The sequence below is a fragment of the Acartia tonsa genome, chromosome 11 (assembly GCF_053477335.1).
Source record: "Acartia tonsa isolate MP-2025a chromosome 11, ASM5347733v1, whole genome shotgun sequence".
Classification (NCBI taxonomy): domain Eukaryota; kingdom Metazoa; phylum Arthropoda; class Copepoda; order Calanoida; family Acartiidae; genus Acartia; species Acartia tonsa.
In genome coordinates this window covers 39987611-40007503 of record NC_137270.1, presented here as the reverse complement: position 1 = coordinate 40007503, position 19893 = coordinate 39987611, and the positions used below count along the sequence as shown (strand labels likewise).

At 31.0% G+C, this 19893-nt stretch overlaps 1 protein-coding gene across 1 annotated transcript in view; it reads left to right on the top strand.

Moving 5' to 3' along the window:
* Positions 1-10991: 10991 nt before the first annotated feature.
* Positions 10992-19893, top strand: part of LOC145331285 (GSK3-beta interaction protein-like) — a 16858-nt gene continuing 7956 nt past the window's right edge. Inside the window, exons 1-3 of the mRNA XM_080175903.1 lie at positions 10992-11084; positions 18836-18919; positions 19151-19261. Coding sequence (XP_080032029.1) covers positions 10992-11084; positions 18836-18919; positions 19151-19261 — 288 coding nt within the window. The remainder of the gene's footprint in view (positions 11085-18835; positions 18920-19150; positions 19262-19893) is intronic.

Here is a 19893-nt window from a genome sequence, read left to right as displayed (position 1 = left end):
TATTAACTTCATATTTTTTTATATGACAAGTGATAGCAACACAGAAAAAGTCATAGATTGTAATCGGTTTAAATCATGTTACGTTAAATCTCGTTGAAGGTTCCAAACTAAAATAGTAATGAATCATTTAGGACACATATCATACTTCAAACTGACTTTAGGTATTATCTAAAATTATAAGAAAAATAATTTGCTATCCTACCTTTGGTTAAATGCCATTCTTGTATACTAAAAGTGTACATTTACAAGCTTTAATAAGTCATACATTTCTTTACTTGAAATAATAAATAGAAAAAAAATCTCCAAACCTTTCATACAAAAAATCTTCCAAGTTCTTAAAAATGTGCATAGGTATGTAATTAAAGATTTTTAAGAAAAAGAGGAAGTGTAATTTACAGTCCAATGTTTACTCCCTCCTTGAGTAAATACGATTTCTCTTATAGCCAACAAATTACAGATGGACGTACAGACATTGTTGTCATGAAAATAAACCTTTACTTTTTTTTTGTGGATAAAGCTTTGTCATGAAATAAATGGATCATTTATTAAATCATGCAATTCATGGAAACATCACAAAAAGGATATGTAAATGGAACGTAATTTATTAGGCGGTTTCTCTCCTTTTTCAACTTTACCACAAACGAGCTTTTTTTTTTTATAAAAATAACCCCAAATATACATATATCAATGTGGATAAACACTTACCATGGACGTACAAACGTACACACTGAAAAGTAGCTGCGCTACTAAAAAATGATGGATGGCATAGATATTAACAACTACCACACTTTTTCTATCCACAAATATTTATATTGGGTTAGAATATGACATTCCGAGGCCGGGAAGTAAGGTATACCCCAACGACAGCTGAAATCAGCGGGCCGGGAGGGGGATGCCAAGGCGATAAAATAATCCTTGACTGCGTTTTCTTCCATTATTCACCAGCTGACCAAGTTAGGTAGAACTTTACACACAAGTATTGGAATCAAATTTATTTATTGTCCATTGTCGTATCACTGTATCCCTGGACATTCCTTAGTTTTCAGTCAGGGTAAAAAGATGAATTGAATAGCATGGAGGGATTGGTCAATGACAGATAAATAACTTTTTGACGTTTTTTTGTCAGCTGCGGCCGCTTGCTTTTTTTATTTCTTCAAAAAGGATGTTTGTTATAAGCGATAAAATGCCACAGCCGACTCCACCCCCTGTAAATTTAGGTATAATAGTTATTTCTCGCATCGTATAATGAACAGCTTTCCGCGGATATAAAATGAACAATTATAAGATTAAAACCAGTTTTTTTACCCCCGAGATTAAAAAAAAAATGGTTCTGATCTTATGACTGTAAACTTTAAATTCGTAGAAAACTGGATATAATTTGATGCTAGATATAGTTTTTTCGTATAAATGAGAACCGGTTCTAATCCACCAGTTTCGAATGAATATGAGAAAATAATTTCAAAATAATTTTAATCACGAAACCTTACATTTAGTATGATAAAATCACAAGTTTGTCTCTTTATATAGGCAATGCTATTTATATTTATGCAATGCTTTTAGAGTTAAATATGGAAAAGAAAGAAATTCATAAAAACTGTACATGATTGATACCTATCGATTGAAAGCGCTAAATATTTGTCACTGCGAATAGGTTAACCTTTTCAATATAGTTGAATAACAAATATTGCATGATTGTTTTTTAGCAACAACGCAGCAACTCTATTTATATCCAAGGTATTCTGTACGTCTGTTTGACGCATTGCCCCTATAAAAACACCGATTCTACCTACACTGTTCCTTTTTATGAACAGTTACTTTTACTGGTATATTCAGGGGCGAAGGTTACTTTGAACTGTAAATTACACTGGTACCTAAAGTTATGTATTCATTTTACAGAAGCTACGCTTCTACGTACATGCTATAGTTGAACGAACTAAATTCGTCTGAAAAATCAAATTATTTGATAAGCAAAAAGCAGAGTATTGCCACTTAAGAATGTCTAACACTTTTCTATTGTCTTCTAATACATACAGTTTAAGTAGCGAAGCTACTCATTATTTTGTATTTAATGGATTAATCCTTAGGGGATTGTTTATAACAACATCTTAAATCCAATATTAAAAACATTGCGCCTGTTAAAGTTCCAATATTTTATAAATGTCTTAACGTGGTTTAAGGCTATTTTTGACCTCCTTATCCTTCCCTATACTAGAGGATCGGGGCGAAGCAACTAGTACTTTGAAATAGTGCCAAACATTTTAATAAAAATTTATTTTAATATTTAAGATTTTTAAGAATGTTTATATAATCAAAATGTTAGAATATTCATGTACTCAAAATAACAAGGACATGGATATGAATAAAAATGTTTCTGCCATTGAAACAAAACTTAAGCAAAATAGTTTTCTCCATCCAATCAGTTTGTCATTGCTGCACTACCAATGACCATAATTGTTCTACATAGTTAAAACCTTAAACTGTGAATTAGTTTCTATGCTAGTAAAATGTTTTTAAAAGCGAAGCTTTTCTATAATTAGGGTCGGTCGGTCCGTCCGTACGTCCGTACGTCACAGAGAGATAGCTGTTTTCGTTAATTTAGGAATGTTAGAATTGTCCTATCGATTTCAAACTTTGCATGGTGATTCCTAGGTACGATTTAGAAAGCGTAGCAACTCTATAAGCATTACCAGAATGTCCGTACGTCCATTTTAAACATGTTGATTTTTTTACTTTTTTAAGAACAAATTTTTATGTGATCTAATCATCCGATTCACCTAATTTTTGGTATATTGACTCCTGGGACATCTAAGTATAATGTTATAAGCGAAGCAACTCTATAATCAAGTTCTAAAAATGTAAGTATGTTCATAAACATTATCCTGTATCAAGCAGTTTTTCAACAAATTTACTTACAGTTTTACTTCGACTCTTATACATTTATATTCTGATTATTTAGTTCTTACACTATACAAGTATTAATGTCCGTTTGTCCTACCGTTTCAGTGCTTCGCTTTTATGGATGTTGTCAGTCTAGTTTTGTAGCATAGTGAAGCAAGAATTTTAAATTTCCGACCTATGTTAGGTTAATCAAACGTAATATTTTAATAATAATTATTTTAATTTTTTTTTATGGGAAGATTATTATGAATAATACCAAGGCACTTTTCTATAACCAGGAATCTGAAAGGGATTCTATATCGTTTGAAATAGACAGGACAAATTCTAATTAACAAAAAGAGCTAACCGTTACGGACAGACGAACTGACTTTGATTTTATAAAAAGAGCTTACCTTTACAATATTATTACACTAGCTTAGAGCAACCTAATAATGAATAATTTTAAATGGTAAAAAAAAGTTGTAATCATGAAAGTTGTGTAACCCATGGATCTAAAGGGATAAGACAAAGCCGTTAAATTGTTGTACATCCCAAATGATACACAAAATTACTCCTTTACAATAGTGGTTGAAACATAAGGACTCTCAACTTATCGAAACAACTTTTCAATAAAAGTCCCTAAAGTTGTTGAGCCAACGAATAAGAAAATAAACGTCTTTATAAAACTTTGGGGACTAGTGTAACAAACATCCCTTCCTACTTGGATATAACCGCAATGTTACTCTGTTATGTTTTCGGACTGATTTCCAACTTAGATTATAGAGTGGCTTCGCTCTCAATAAATCTAATTTAAAGCTAAAGGATTAGTTAAAATAGGGTAACAAACAGACATAAATACATACATCCATACTCCTACATAAAGGCATATGTATAGATAGAAAAACATACATTTAACGGACATAATACAGACATAAAGATAGATAAATATAAATACGAGACATACAGCTTGACAGACGGACTTTTATAAAAAAGATTGGCAGACGGACATATAGACAGATGGATATGATATAGATAGACATACATATATATAGACAAACATAAAGACAGACATACAGATTGGCAGACAAACTGATAGACAGATTATTAGACAAACATTAAGACAGATGGACATTATACAGACATACAGACACAAAACGGACTTAAATACAGACATGCAGATTGATAGACAAATTGACAGACATACATTGAAACTGACGGCCATATAGATTGACAGAAATACAGATAGACAAACTTAAAGAATGGCCGATATACACATGGAAAGACAGACTTATAGACAAGTATAAGGAGATGCATTTTTTCTTTCTTGAAATACATTGCTCTGGTCTTAATATTGTTAGCTTTATTGCTTCGCTATTTATGTAAAATATTGTGTTCATTTGTAAATAAGATAGATAGATAGGGAGATATATATCTAATGTACATACCCTTTCTCTAAAATCACATACGGACACACTAGAGCGAGGATGTATGTATGTATAGGAGAGAGAAAGACAGAATAAAAAAGTTTAGTATGTTCTCTTATCTTACTATAGACACAGTGTGTTTGTATTACAGTGTTTAATAAGTTATTAGATAAATTAAACATTTAAACTACCTACTTAAAAGTGTTTTTTTTATAGGAAAAAACACTAGGTAAAAATTACAGTTTTATTCCAAAAAAGGTTTGTTTTTGCATTATTTAAATAAATTCAAAGTTATAGAATATATAGATTCAAATTAAGTTTGATTTGACTTTTGAAATAGAAGTGAAAGAGACAAGGACAAAAAACTTTGAAATGGGCAGATCTTTTACAAGAAATATGCAAAATATAGTACTTTTAGAACTTTATATATTAACTAGCGGCTTCGCCCCTAGCCTCTAGGGGCTTTGCCCTATTTAGTTATGGGAAGTCAACCCTCCTTAATAGAAATATTCAAAAAAAATATTCTTACTCTGTGGTTAAAGTAAACCCAGGTTGTGCGCTTTATGCACAAAAATTTTAATTTGTACAAATTAAACCCAGGTTGTTTGCCGTATACACAAAAAATTTCCATTCGTAAAAATTAAACCTAGGTTGTTCGCATACACAAAAATTAAAATTTCAAAAAAAAAGTTAATTTTTTTTTTTGGGGGGGGGGATTCATGGGGGCTTCGCCCCATGTTGCAGTGGGGTTCCCCCACCCCAATTACTGGTTTTTGTTTACAAAAATTTTAAAAAATTATAAATTTTGGAAGTGGGGATTTTTTTTATTTTTGGGGGGGTTGGGGTGTCCCACCTCCCAAGAAAATAGCTTAAAACCACCAGAGGACCAGTAGGTATATTCCCAGAAGGGTAGAGCCCAATTTGATCAGCAGTTACTGAGATTTAAAAAAAAAAAAAATTTTAATTTATGGGGGTGTTTTTTTTTTATTTTTGGGGGGGTTGGGTGTGTCCCACCATCCAAGAAAATAGCCTAAAACCACCACAGGACCAGTAGGTATATTCCCTGAAGAGTAGAATCTGATCGGTTCAGTGGTTACTGAGATCTTAAGGGACAGACAGACGGACAGACGGACAGACGGACAGACATCAAGCTACTTTGTATTATAGATACCAGCTTTGCTAGGACGTCAATGTTTTTTAAGGGGTTTGGGTTAAAAATCTTTAAGGTTGTAATTGATTGTAATTAACATTAAGGAGGAATGGGGGGGGGGGGGTTAAAGGGGTGCTTAATATGGTATTCGGTTGCACTGGCAATTAGTAAAACCTTAGTTTTAAAGTAGCTGTACCAAAAAAAATACGTTGCAATACGTTCAAACCAGGTGGATGGTGCATTGAACTGTAACTTATACTGATCCCCAAAATTTATAAATATTTTCCTCATTCGTTGGCTTAAAAACTTATTAAATCTTTTAGGGGTTGTACTAACTATCAGAGTCTAATCTTTTCAACCATTGATTTTTATCTATAACTTTATTTTCATTATTGAGGATGTAAATCAATCAATCTTCCATTGTCTTATCCCTTAAAATCCCTGCAAAGACACATGTATATTTTACATTTATGTAATGTCTTAGAAGTTTCAGACAAATGGACATTAGGAAAACGTTTGGTTTGTCAAAACTTTTTTATATCTCCCATCTAATTCTTTATGAACCATTAAACTGTTTATTGTCGCTTATTTGTTTTTTGAACATTAAATTTAAATTATGCATCAAATTCACAAGTATTACAGCAATAGTAGATAAAAATATTATATTTTGAGTAAAATTAAATAGAAACTATGGCCAAAATTGAGTTTAAAATCGAATTTTGCTACAATATTCGTTTTGGGAATGCTTGAATTATTTTAGAAACATACTGTATAAAATTGAAATAATGCCACGAGTTTATAGGATTCAGAATGGATAAAAGAATTCTTAATATACTTGCAATACGTTGCAAACCTTTCTTAAAAGACAGAACCTAATCTGCCTAGTAGTGGGTAAAATCTGTTGCTTAAGATGCACGGACAGACAGACATCTTCTACTTATTCTAATTTAAAAAGAATCACGTTTAATCTGTTTGAAGCTTAATACTTCAATAACTACTGAACAGATAAAGTTTTCTATTCTAGCAACCTTCACATAGATCATGTGATGGTTTTATGCTATTTTATTTTCAGATTTAAGTATTGTGTTTGTTTTAAGCTATTTTTCTATCCCCTCTCTGTCCCAGTAAAAAAACAGAGCCCCTAGATGCTAGGGGCATAACCACTAGTTTAAAAATAAAGCTAAAAATTCCGATATCCCTTATTTCTGATATAGTACATTCACTTTACTTAAAGCTTTCTACTTAAGCTGAAGCTTTAGCCTGAATTTTTCTAAAGGAATGTGCCATGGCTTTTTTTTGGAGCAGAGCTCTTCTACAATTAGGTCCATTATTAGCTTGCCTTTGTTATTTTATTGTTAAGTGACCTTATGAATAAAGCAAGTGTACTTAGTTTAAAAGTATACAAGTTCAAATGTGTGAAGTTCTGACATTGGTAGGTAGTGGTTAAATTGGGGTTATAAGGAGGGGTTTTTAGATTTATTTAACCCCCTTCTTTGATGACTATATATTAAAATAAGTAAAATGGGTGGTTTGGATTCACTAAGGGTTTAAATAAGATACATTTACTTAATCTGAAGAAAATATGATATTTCAATCAAAAAAAATTCGGTATTTATTTTGATGAATTTCATTTTTCTCATATTTTTGATTACTTTAAAACGTATTCGGATGATTTATTGCTTTCTTTTTCGTAGATTCATTTCCATGTGCTATTCAGACATTTAAAACATTCTCTAATAGATAAGACTAAAGAATTACAAAGATTACAATATCCATAAAAAAAATATTTTTAAAGGATATTTTTAGGTTCTATCCCTATGGGGGTTTAAAACCCTATTTGTTAGCTACCCAACCCAAAAGAATATTCACCAAAACCCTTTTTTCTATTAAGTTAATATGTACTTTATGGTTTTTGTTTTTTATTTTTCCAATTTATAACCTTTTAAATGTTTAATGTCAATTTTGAAATCAATATTTTACTAAATGAAACTGTTATCAAAATATAATACTATAAACCATTTAATTACAAATTTTTTTGTTCTCATAGACATGTTAATGAATTTCACACATTCACTGGCCGTCTATTATTAAATTTAAGAATTTTAAGAAATCCCTTTAAAAAAGTAACAGGATGTCTTTTTCTGTGTTTGTCTGCACTGAAGGATTTCGCTAACCATTGGACCGATATGACTTTTCTTTACAATGTAGCTTCTTATAGGACCACGGAAGGTTTATAACTAATTTTGGGTAGGCTACCATCACCCTCCTAAGAGAAATGGCCTTTGCATTAAAAATGAATCCCTTAATTTTTTTTTACTTTTCTAAAATAAAATTTTCGTTAGCTTTTATATCTCTTTCCCAGCTTTAAGTATGTTTATATTGAAAGGGGTAGTTTCACGAAATTCATTTGAATTTAATTAAGTGAACCGCATATTTTTTCCTAGTTGATGGGTTTAACTATATTTATATGGCATATATTTGAAAGAATTTCAATTTTCTACCACGTAGTTTTTAAAATATCAAGACTTGAAAAACGTCTTTTTGTGATATATGCAAATTAAAAAGACGATTTTCAAGTCTTGATAATTAAAAAATACGTGGTAGAAAATTGAAATTCTTTCAATTATATACCATAAAAATGCAGTTTAACTAATTAACCAGGAAATAATATGCGGTTCACTAAATTAAGTTCAAATGCATTTCGTGAAACTACCCCTTTAACATCAAAACAAAATTACATATTCGTCTTATGCTAAATTCATAATGTAGTTGTAGAAATAGGGAATATATATTCAGATAATTAGTTGAGTTTAATACTGTTTTGCCATTGAGAGGACTTAAATTTGAGCATGAAACTTATTATTCATTTCTTTAGTATTTCAGACAAATAACTTTTAATTGCACGACCTCTGTCTCTGACATCTTCGCTGTAAATGTAAACAAATAGTAGCAGTTTATTGGCAAAGGCATTCCCCATTTTTTATTATTAGTTTCACGCGAGTGCTATAGCAGTTTAAATACTCTTTCTTTTTAAACCTGGAAAAATTAAATATTTTAATTTGTTGAATAAATTCATGTCCCTGCATTTTGAATTTACTTGCAAATATAAATATATTATTTTAGTAGCGCAGCTACTTTAGAATAAAGATGATAGACATAAAAAACATTGCACTAAAAACTATTTTACATTTCTCCATAATTTACTATTACTGTATTGTTTTTATACGCCGTGTTAAGCAATAGCATAAAAAAATATTATTTGTGGAAAATTTGTGGGTAAAAAAGATAAGTACCCTAAAACTATAATTCTGACTAAAAAGTTAAATGCTAGTAATTTATCCTTATTTATTAAATGTAAAGTAGATCCGATTCTAAGATATATAGGGGGCAATACACTTACAAAATTTAAATCAAATATAAACGTATTAAAGTTCAATATGTAACTCACAAAGTTATTGACATCTTACATAGATTGACACTTCATAGTATGGATATGTGTGTGTGTTTCGAGGGGTTGGGGCTATAATATCTTAGACACACTCCGGCAAAATAGCTTAACACCTTCCTTGAACGTTAGGTCCAGCTGTTTGCGAGATCTAGCTGAACAAACATCCTGTTACTTCTATTCTATTTTTACCATGATCCCATTTTCTCAACCTGGTAAAAAAAAATTGTTTGAAATTATTTTAACAAATGTAAATATTGCAAAATCAATTAAAACAAGTAAGACCACGCGTAGAATAGTAGCGAAGCTTGCCTCGTCAAAACCTCGTACGAGCAAGGGTGATGTCCATTTTGATTAGTTGGTTTATTAAGTTGAGAGTCCAATCGTTTCAACCACAAATTGTAATATACAAAAGGGGTAATATTGTATATCATCATTGGGGATTTTCATCAATTTATCGGCCATTGTCTTATCCCTTTAGATCCCTGTATTTTAGTTGCAGAGTTGTTGCTCTACCAAAAATGCATATAAACCCTGACCTGGGAATAGATTAATTCAGGGATACAGGGGTAGGACAATTGTCATTAAATATTCTCTCCTCCCCATCACCACTCTCCATCCATTCATAAAGAAATTGTGCCATTGTGGTAGCACTTAAATTATAGGGAAATAAAGGGCTGTAACTAAAAATGAGTGTGTCTTTTTTCTCTTTCACCCTGAGATAAATGCATCTTTATCGAAGACGGGGATTAAGTTTATGAAAAAAAAACCATCTTGTCTTAAAACAATAAATTTTTCACTGCTAAAGACGTATCAACTGGAGGCATTGCATTGGAACACAAGTGAAAATTAATTTTGGAACTTTATGTCAGTTAATTATGATTATTCACTTCATTGGTGATATAATATAGTGGTTTAAGTGCTTTGTTTTTAACGTCTTTGATTTTAATAGACTTTTAATAGATTTTTATAGTTTGTTGGCTTTTTTATTTTTGTGATTTTGTCATGTATGATGTATATATTTTATATAGATATGGAACATGCATATACTCACAAACTTTTAAACTAAACATTTTATATTTAGAAATTTAACATCATATGTTTTAAATAAGTGGGGCTTTGACGTTATATATTCTATTAGTAAGGAAACTTAGAGTTTTCCAGTAAGGCTTCGAAACCAATTAATATCCACTGGATTAGAATCGGTACTCATCCAGTGGGGGGTAAAAGGTTGATTCCCCCCCCCCCCCCCCCCCAATGAAAAAGCTTTGACGCCTTGTACTCATCCATACTGAAAAATCATGTATAGCATCGAATTGCAGTTAGAATTCATTTATCTACAATATGAAAATGAAAACCAAAAATAGAATTATAATTTTTCATTTTAATATTCACGGAACGCTGTCTATAATAAGATGCGATAATAAACGTCTATGATTTTGACAAATAGGGGTGTATTTCCCTTTGATAAAAAATTACCATATGCAAATGCAAGTGTATAATAAAATGATATAATGTGTTTTCAGCTTTAGAAATAATTCAACTTTTAACTTTTTTGACTGGGGAAAAACAGTAAAAATCAGAGGAAAAAAAACTTGTATGAAGTTTTATTGTAATCCAATTTTGCTTATGTATGAAAGCTTTAGAAAAAAAATATTTTCTTTTATTTTATTGTACATACAATATTTTCTTTTTATTACTTTTTGACAAAAGTTGCTGAAATAGTTTTATTGATATTTATTTAAATGCGCTTGTTATAGACATAATTGTCCATGATTGTAGTTTCTTTTACTTCCTTGTAGTTTTTACCAGGGATCTAATGGGATAAGACAATGGCCGATGAATTAATATATGATGATAAACAAAATTACCCCTTATGTAGCGTAAAATTAATGGTTACATGAAACGATTGAACACTTAACTTAATATACCAACCAATCACGTCGTTAAGCCAACATATAAAAAAAGTTCTTAAAACTTTGGGGACTAGTGTAATAAACAGCCCATTGTCCCCTCTCTTTCTAAGTTTTCTTTAAGGTTGAATTGCAAAATTAAATAAATGTTTTTTGTTGTTCAGGTGAATTGAGTGATCAGTATGTCGGGTTCCAGTGAAGCAGACGCACTCTCCCCCTGTCAGATTAATTCACTGCCCACCACCCCAAGTGTAGACGTCAAGGCAAAATTCCAGGTTTGTAGTGTTTTTTAGTTGTAAACCGGTTTTTGTTAACAATAAGAAGTTCATTTACCTGTCAGTACCAACCACTCAATGTCGACGTTATGGCCAAATTCCAGGTTTGTAGTATAATTTTCAACACGTTATTCTAACATTAGTTGTAAACCTGTTTTTGTTTAAATTAAGTCGTTCTCTACCCCTCTCTTTTTATTCACTTTTTACGGGTTACAATTTCTCATAAAAGATAATCATTACCTAGTCTAACATAATTAGAAAGGTGTTTAATAGACTATAAAAGTTTTAAAGATTTTTAATCAATATAATAGATTTGAAATCTGCATAAAATTTTAAGGATTTTTTATAAAATTCGTTTTTTATATAATTCTTTATTTAAAGGCGCAAATACGATTTAAGTTAATAAATTTTGACCAATAGGATAGCTGGATTGGAAACTACCTACGCTCTAATTGGTTGAATGATGTACGTCACTTAAGCTTCTCCAATCAGAGCGCAGATAGTTTTCAATCCACCAATCACAGATCTCAAAATTATTTAACTTAATTTGTGTTTGCGCCTTTAAATAAAGAATTATATAAATAACTAATTTTATAAAAAATCCTTAAAATTTTATTCAGATTTCAAATCTATTATATTGATTAAAAATCTTTAAAACTTTTATAGTCTAGTGTTTAAGACCTCTAAAACAATGGTTTTCAAAAAGTATTTCTTTCCTTTTGGTTTATATGGAATTTCAGCTGTTTTTCACTTGTTGTTTAAAAGTACCTATAATAATTTGATTTCATTTTAATATACGGTCAAATATAGCTTTTTGACCTCCAGTTGTCTTACAGGGCCTGTACTTCTATTATAGAAGTGTTCTGGTATCTTAAATATAAAACCATCGATTTATAATTACTTGGATGTTGCACTATATTTTCATGTACTCTAATAAAGTGTCACTCGCAGCTCGTTAAAATAACCCACCCCTTTACCCCATCCTCTCCCCTCCTACTAGATTTACCAACTGGTCAATAAAATATTTCCATATTAACAACCTAAATTGACGACAATTTTTTCCCCTGTCAATATATCCACGTATTATACATCCATTTATAAAACATAAACAAATCTAAAATTTCTCGAAGACAAATCTAACATTTACTTAAGACCTTATCTATAATCTAGACTCAATACAGACAAGTTCAAACAAAGCTTTCTCATTTACGGAATTTAGACAGATATTCAACCATTTAAATTTTGATTGATTTTAATTGTATTATAAATTGTATTTAGTTTCAAATCCCCCCCCTGTTCTTTTACTTATTTACATATTGGTATCATGATAACACTTATTTAAAATTCTGTTTTTATTAATATACAATGAATTAATTTAAATCGGTGTATGAATATACCTTCCCCTCTTACTGAAAGGATTGAAAGAGTAGTTTAGACAAATACTACAAGAAAAATATTGTCCATAAGATGCTCAGTAACAATAAAGCTTTTTCAGATATCTTAGAAGTCATGAAATTTATGAAAAAATAGGCAAAGCATACTATTAGAACTAAAAAAAGTCCTGTTTTATTAACAAGTTATTATTCATATAATTTGTCAGGCGCATGTCACAATAATGGAGGGAAGGGTCATTGTAATTACACTGATACCCAACGTTTTATAACCACTATATCTTATCCTTTACTGAATTTTGATTTTTTAGTTCAAAATTAGTAAGTGTCAAACCGTTTTTTTCTATAATTTTGTTCTTCAGATAGGCTATTTTTTAATTAGGGAAACATTTTATTGTAGTTTCCTGTAATATTACCAACTTATTTGAAAAAAAGGTAAGGCAAGGTTTATAGAGATATTTCGTAATGCACTAGGCAGTAAAAAGTGGATTTGAGTATGTGTGACTCAAACGGCTGGACAAAGTCCGAGTTATGGAGGTGCTTCGTTGTAGATAGAACTACAAAGAAGTCTTTTATATTTTTCTCGTGACTTCCATGGGTAGGGGCAGGTATTTAGAGATTATACATATTTTAAGTCATAAAATGATGGGAAAAGTAAGGGATGTATGTTAATATAATGGTAACTTTTCCCCTCCCTATAGGTATATATTTCATATTATTCAACATTTTCTTTCAATCTTGATAAAAAACTATTTCATTCAATCCTTAGAGGATTAAAACCTTCCTATATTTGTCTAAGTCTCTGTAAACTCATCTGTTTATATAAAGAAAACATTTACAAAAGTTTGAAATATTAATTGTTAAGACAGAATGTATGGTGGTCTAGAATTTATGCAGTTATTTGTATTTTTATGAAAATTATTTTAAAATACTGGCGAAAAAGTAAAATTAGTTATCTAGGTATAGTCAGAATTGATGGCTAGTAGAATATTATCTCAAAAATGTAATTCGTAATTTGAAAAATCTTTTCGATTTTTTATCTGAATAATTGGGTGATTTTAAGTTACAAGAACAAGTATAACTAATAGGTATTAGTTAGCGTAAAGTAAATATTTTAACAAACGTTCATAGCTTATTTTAATGTACTTTTGACAGTTAGGAGTGGTTTGTCTATTGGTTGTTAACTTTCCTGATTCTCTAATTGCATATTAAAATGCCCCTTTGTTTAAACATGGAAGGTCAATAACTCAGACTTACCGACAAAGTAAACTATAGAGTAACTATACGGCTAACAAGCATATGACATGGGACTAAGTCAAAGTATAAACAAAGGTGAAAAGTTAAATAGCCATACTGACGGCGGGAGGAATAGGAAAATAGGGTGAATTAGAAAAAAAAGGGAAGGAAGTGAAGGTAAGGGGGACGAGGAAAGGTAAGATGACCGCTGTCTGGCTGTTGCCTAGCTGTGCTATGTGTCAGTAACGCACCTACTCGATAATTTTTACAAGTCTTGTCTTTATTAATAATTAATAACACATTCTTCTGCAACATTAAAAGCACCATTTCTCCATTATGTTCAATTTTCTTTTTGCTTAACCATGTATTTATTTATTTATTTATATTACAAAATAATGATTAAATAAGTATATTTCTCTTTACCTGCGCTTGTAATGAACATAATTGAACTTGTTTGTTTATTTCTGTATGTTTTATGTTAAGTTAAGGCTGGTGTTTATACCTAAGCTAGACACATTTATACGCGTTTATGTCAGTAACACTAGCGTATCTACTATATAGCTAGGATGTCTGTGTGGCTGTACCGAAGGTTATCGCTAACCGCTGGACCGACATGGTTCTCCTTTACAGAGAAGGTATTTATAGGTCCATTTGGGGTAGGGTATATCCTCCACCCGTAAATAAAAATACTCTCCTCAAAAAAAAATTCTTTTTAAGGTCAAAGGTTGACCCCCACTTCACCTTCATCAAGTGCCCTTAGATATCTTTAGGGGCCGAGCCGCTAGTCATCAAAATTGTATGCCTATTATTGCTGGGCTACCTATCGACAAAGTTTTCCTTGTTATTTAACCGACACAGACATTAGAAATTTTTCAGTCATTACAATGTTAATTTAATCTCAAATTGCTTTTTTTGTCATTATAGAAACAAATTGTGTGCTAAGAAGGAAAATTACTTTTATTCAATATATATATATTAGGGTGGGCCCATTTCACCCTTTTTTTAGATTGTACTGTTATCATAAGTTGTGGAAGTCATATATATGTATGATAAGCCCCATTCAAGTTTCAAAAGTGACTTGGCTCTCATGGCTGCCGGCGCGCGGAGGGTATAAATAGTACCCACCTCCTTATAAAACCAAAAATTTAATTCCTTCAAACACAGGCATGTTGCATATCAAAATGACCGCATTGAAATGCTGATTGCGAATCTGAAAACCGTTTTGAAAAATATTGCTCCTAGTTCGAATAAGATCTCATTAAGTACCTAAAAACAGCTGATTTAGTCAAAATTGTTCATTTTAGTAGGTTATTTGAAAATCATTTCAGACTGAATCAATATTTTTCAAAACGATTTTCAGATCTGTAATCAGCATTTCAATGCGGTCATTTTGATATGCAACATGCCTGTGTTTGAATGAATTTCAATTTTTGGTTTTATAAGGGGGCGGGCACATTTTATACCCCCCGCGCGCCCGTTGTTTTTGGATTAAAAAACCTCTTTCAAGCTTTACAGGGTTTTATATTGGCCCAGTAACCCTTGCCAATGTCTACTAATGTGAAATTCCAAAATCGACCCACCCTAATATATATATATACTAGCGGCTACGCCCCTAGAGGCCTCTAGGGGTATTTGAGGAGGGGAGAGTCGAATTTGAAAACCTTATTTATTATTTTAGATTTTAAAAGAATAAATAAAGCATATTCGGGGGGAGGGGGTCCCCCCTATTTTTATCTTTACTTAAGAAATTAATTTTTTTTTTTGGGGGGGGGAGTAATTTTTTTCTAGAGGCGATTTCTCTTGGGAGGGTGGTGGTACCCTCCTCCAAAATAGTTATAAACCTTCCAAGGACCTATGAGAAGCTACCCTGTTAAGGAGAACCCAATAGGTTTAGCGGTTAGCGAGATCCTTCGGTACAAACACACAGACAAACAGACATCCTGTTACTTTAGTATAAGGATATGAAACTAATAGGCCAGTACAATAAACAATAAAATAATCTTCTTCCCAAGTTGTTAAGTTTAAATTCTTGCCTTTTATACCAGGAAAACAATGGAATAACCAAAACCATGGAGAAATAATTATTAATCCTCCCGTTTCATATGAGGTTATTACTTTACTGACCTGTGAAAGTTTTTTCTTGGGTTGCTATTTATCTTTCCCTGAAATATTTTCCTTCTAACTAAAATGTTGCATTTTTATTGACCATATATTTTCATAATCACTCATGAAAATGGGAAAAATATTTACCAATCTTTTTCCTTCAAATTCTCGTGCTTTTTGCAGCGAAGCAAATCTTTAATCTTATTTAGAATACAAAGTATAAGGTTTAGCTTTTTTTCATTAGGGGCTGCAACTGCTACATTTATCTTCAGATAAATCATCTTCTCAATAAAAACTAAAGACGTCAATGGCGAGGCCTCTAAGTGCTAATGTTTAAATTTAATATTAGAAATTTAACTCAGTGGAAACAAATGTTTCTTTTGCCTTTAGCTTATCTAGAGAATCTCTTAATTATGACTTGTCAAAAAGTTAGAGGTAAACTAATCTTATATTTAAATGAAATATTTTTTTTCCAGACTTTTCAGAGTTTGTTTCTTTTCATAATTGTTCTTGTTATTTTAGTTTTAGTTGAGTTAGGTCATATTTAGCAGGGCTAGGCAGCTGCGCTTTATCCGCTTGTTAGCCTCAATGATATTAACTTTTTAAAGATTTAAAAATAGGCTGGAAGTCTAAAACTTGATCCAAAAATGACAAATCCCTGTTTTAAAACAATTTTTCAAGCATTTTAAACGGGTTTAAATTTGAGGCCAAGTCGCGAATGACGCGTGGTTGCCAAGCCCTGCTATTTAGTTTTCACAGTTTAAACTCATGTAGCTATGAATGAAAAATTAACAAGGATGACAACATCTCAAAGAAATGCTATTTAGGATAAGAATTGGTGTAAGAATAATAATTGAAAAAAAATATTAGGAAACCTATTTAAAATGATAACTATTGTAAACTGTTGTTGATGTATTATTTATGTAAGTACTTAATTTACATTATTAAAATTTGAAATTCATATTTCTTTTGATGATAAATATAAAAATTCATGTTTGATGAATTTTGAAATTTTAAAACTTTGCTAAACTTTTTTTTCTAGTGGCTACAACTTTTTAAATTTTTAAAAATAAAGGTATTACCTACTTCATTCAGATAATTTAAAGACTTAGAAATAAGTAACAGCAAGGCTTGCTATGATATTAATTATCGGGTTAAAAAGATTTTGGTTCATGTGCTTTTCCATCATCCCTATATATAACATCTTGATTGGTTGGTCTAAACTAGCAGTGTCAATACTTGGTTTTTTTTTGTTTATCATCTTTGGGAATGTACATCAAGAGAGGGGTAGGTTTCTGGTAGAATACGTAAAGGTGTGTGTTTTAAGGCTTAAAGAGAGTAGTAGAACGATAATATTCACTGAATATGTGTAGGTATTTCTTATTGAAAAAAGCTATAGACAAAATTTTTTTTTAAAGTTAACATTTTTATCGTTCTTCTACTGTTTTTAAACTTATAACACATAACCTTTACGGATTTTACCAGAAACCTACCCCTCTCTTTATCTTAACCCTTAACATGTCTGATGATTTGAGCTTCGCTTTTGTTAATCTAGTCATCCTTGTTTCTATCATAAATTGTGTTTTTCGTTTTATAAAAATTAATTACAACTGAACCTGAGTTAAAACTGAGAAAAAAATGTTCTATTTTCATTTAGTTTTATTATATACTCGAGGTGTTTGTTTCATAGATCTAAAGGGTTAAGAACATGACAGAAAAATTGATGTACATCCCCAATTATTTTACACAAAATAAGCCCTTCTGTAGATTACAATTAGTGGTTGAAATGTATAGACACTCAAATTAATGAACAATTCAATCAAAATCAAATAATAGTTCCCAAAGTTGTTGAGCTAACAAATAAGAAAGCGTTATTATCAAACTTTTGGGATCAGTGTAATAAACACTCCAATGTCCCCTCCCTCCCGGTATTTGTTTACATTTTATTTTAGAATAAAACAAGAACAATTTTCTTTTTGATGGTTCTTGACATCTTAAAAAGTAATCTTTATCGATTTCATAAAACATTAATTTTTTGAAAAACATTTCTTATAAGTAGTAAGTTGTAGAGTAACTTCTTTACTTTAGCATGAAAAAACCTTTCACCAACTACTACTAATTTAAACAATTTTCGTTTGTTTATTTATCAAATAGTATTTATTTATCTATGTAATAGTACGTAAAATTAAAATCAAATCTATAAGACTATTACAAAAATGTCATTTTTTTAGGAATATAGGTAAAAAGGTGACCATTTTCCAATGAATTGCTGAATATAATTTTAAACAGAAAACAAATTTTGATTTGTGTACTTTAGACCTATACAAAGTTTTTGATATTTTAAAAATGTTTTAGCTTTGTATTTATATACCTACCTACCTATTTTAATTAGAGTAGAACACAAAACTAGTAGGGTAGATAATATAAATTGAAAAAAGTTAGAGGCAAGATACTTTTCCTCAGAAGAAATATCACTGCATGCATCTGCAACATATGTACAAATCTAAAGTCCTACCAAACTTTCTCTAGCTTTGGATGTTCAATATAAAGTTCAGCTGATTTTTCCCATTTTCATTCCCAGATTTTCCTTCTTTTATTTTGCACATTTCATGTTGAATTATTTTTTTTGGTTTTTCCTTTTCCTTTAATTAGGGTGGGTCCGTCCGTCCGTATCGTTAAATTAGACTTTTAGAAGTGTCCTATAGATTTAAAACTTTTCTTGAAGATTACTATAAGTAACGCTTAGGTACTATTTAGAAATCGTAGCAATTCTTTAATCATTCTAATAAGATCGTACGTCCATTTAAAACATGCTGATTTTTTAACAACAAGGTACAATAGCATAAGCAAGGCATCTCTCGTTATCAAAACCTTGAATTAAAGTATGCCCCTTTACTGTATCCTGTATTTACGCAATTTTGAAACAAATTTTGTGTTCAGACTTACAAATTAATGTTCTGATTTTAGAGCTTCGTTTTTATGGATGTTGTCATCCTTTTTTAATTTGATGTATTTGTTAAGGATTGTGAGGAGACCTTTTTGGACGAGGAAGGTTGGAAAGAAGAGGCCAGAGGTGTCATCAAGGATGTAGAGAAATATGTCAAGGTAATATCATTTCCTGTATGGCTTTCGAAACCGATTAATATCCGCTGGATGAGAACAGGTTCCCAGCCATACCGAAAAATTATGTATTGCATCGTTTTACAGTTAACTTTCTACGAATATTAAAAATGAAAAATCATAAAATTAATAGGTAGCAGTTTTGTTTGCCCGGGCCTTCTTCCTCTGGGCTAACAAAACTGGTTTTAATCTGTACCTAACTATAATTATATTTAGTTGGTATGTGTTAGTGAACAGTTAGCTAGTTCTCGTAGTTGTATATTCCTGAACCTAACTACAAGAGAAGAGAAACAGTATACCATTGAACTCACATCCCAGGGGTTTAAGGTAAATTATCTTCGAAATGTTATTTTTAAAAATAAGCGTTTTTGTAAGTGTTCAATTTCTTTGATTTCATCTTTATTCTCTCACAGGTCTCCTTAACAAAACCTTAGATTAAAAAAAATCTCCAAAGAAACGGACAACGGGGCCTTCAAATAGGGCACAGTGGTGGTCAGAATCTGTTTGAGATTAAATCTTAGCTGCTCCTTCTTGCCAGATATTGCAATTTGAAGTTTTGTGGTAAAAATGCCTAAAATTGCAAGGATTCCAAGGATATATGCATAAGTGAACACCTTAATTCATCAAATAAAAAGGGTGAGTTAACATTTGAAGAGTTAAGATATCTCTTCATATGTAAACTACACACTACATCCCCATTCAAAACAATTTTTACTACTATAAATGATGTTTTTAACTTCAATAAGAGGAATAATTAAGGTACTATAAGCTTAAAGAGGTTTGTTCAATTTTCAACTTTATCCTAAAGCCTGTTACCCTGGAACTAGAAGAAAAAACTTCAGTTTAAGTTTACATATGGCCCAAGTTACTTTTAGTAATATTGCTCCCCCCCCCCCATACTCTCACAACCTACAAACTTTAGGGTTGAGGGGTGGGGGAAGCATAGTAATGCTATTATG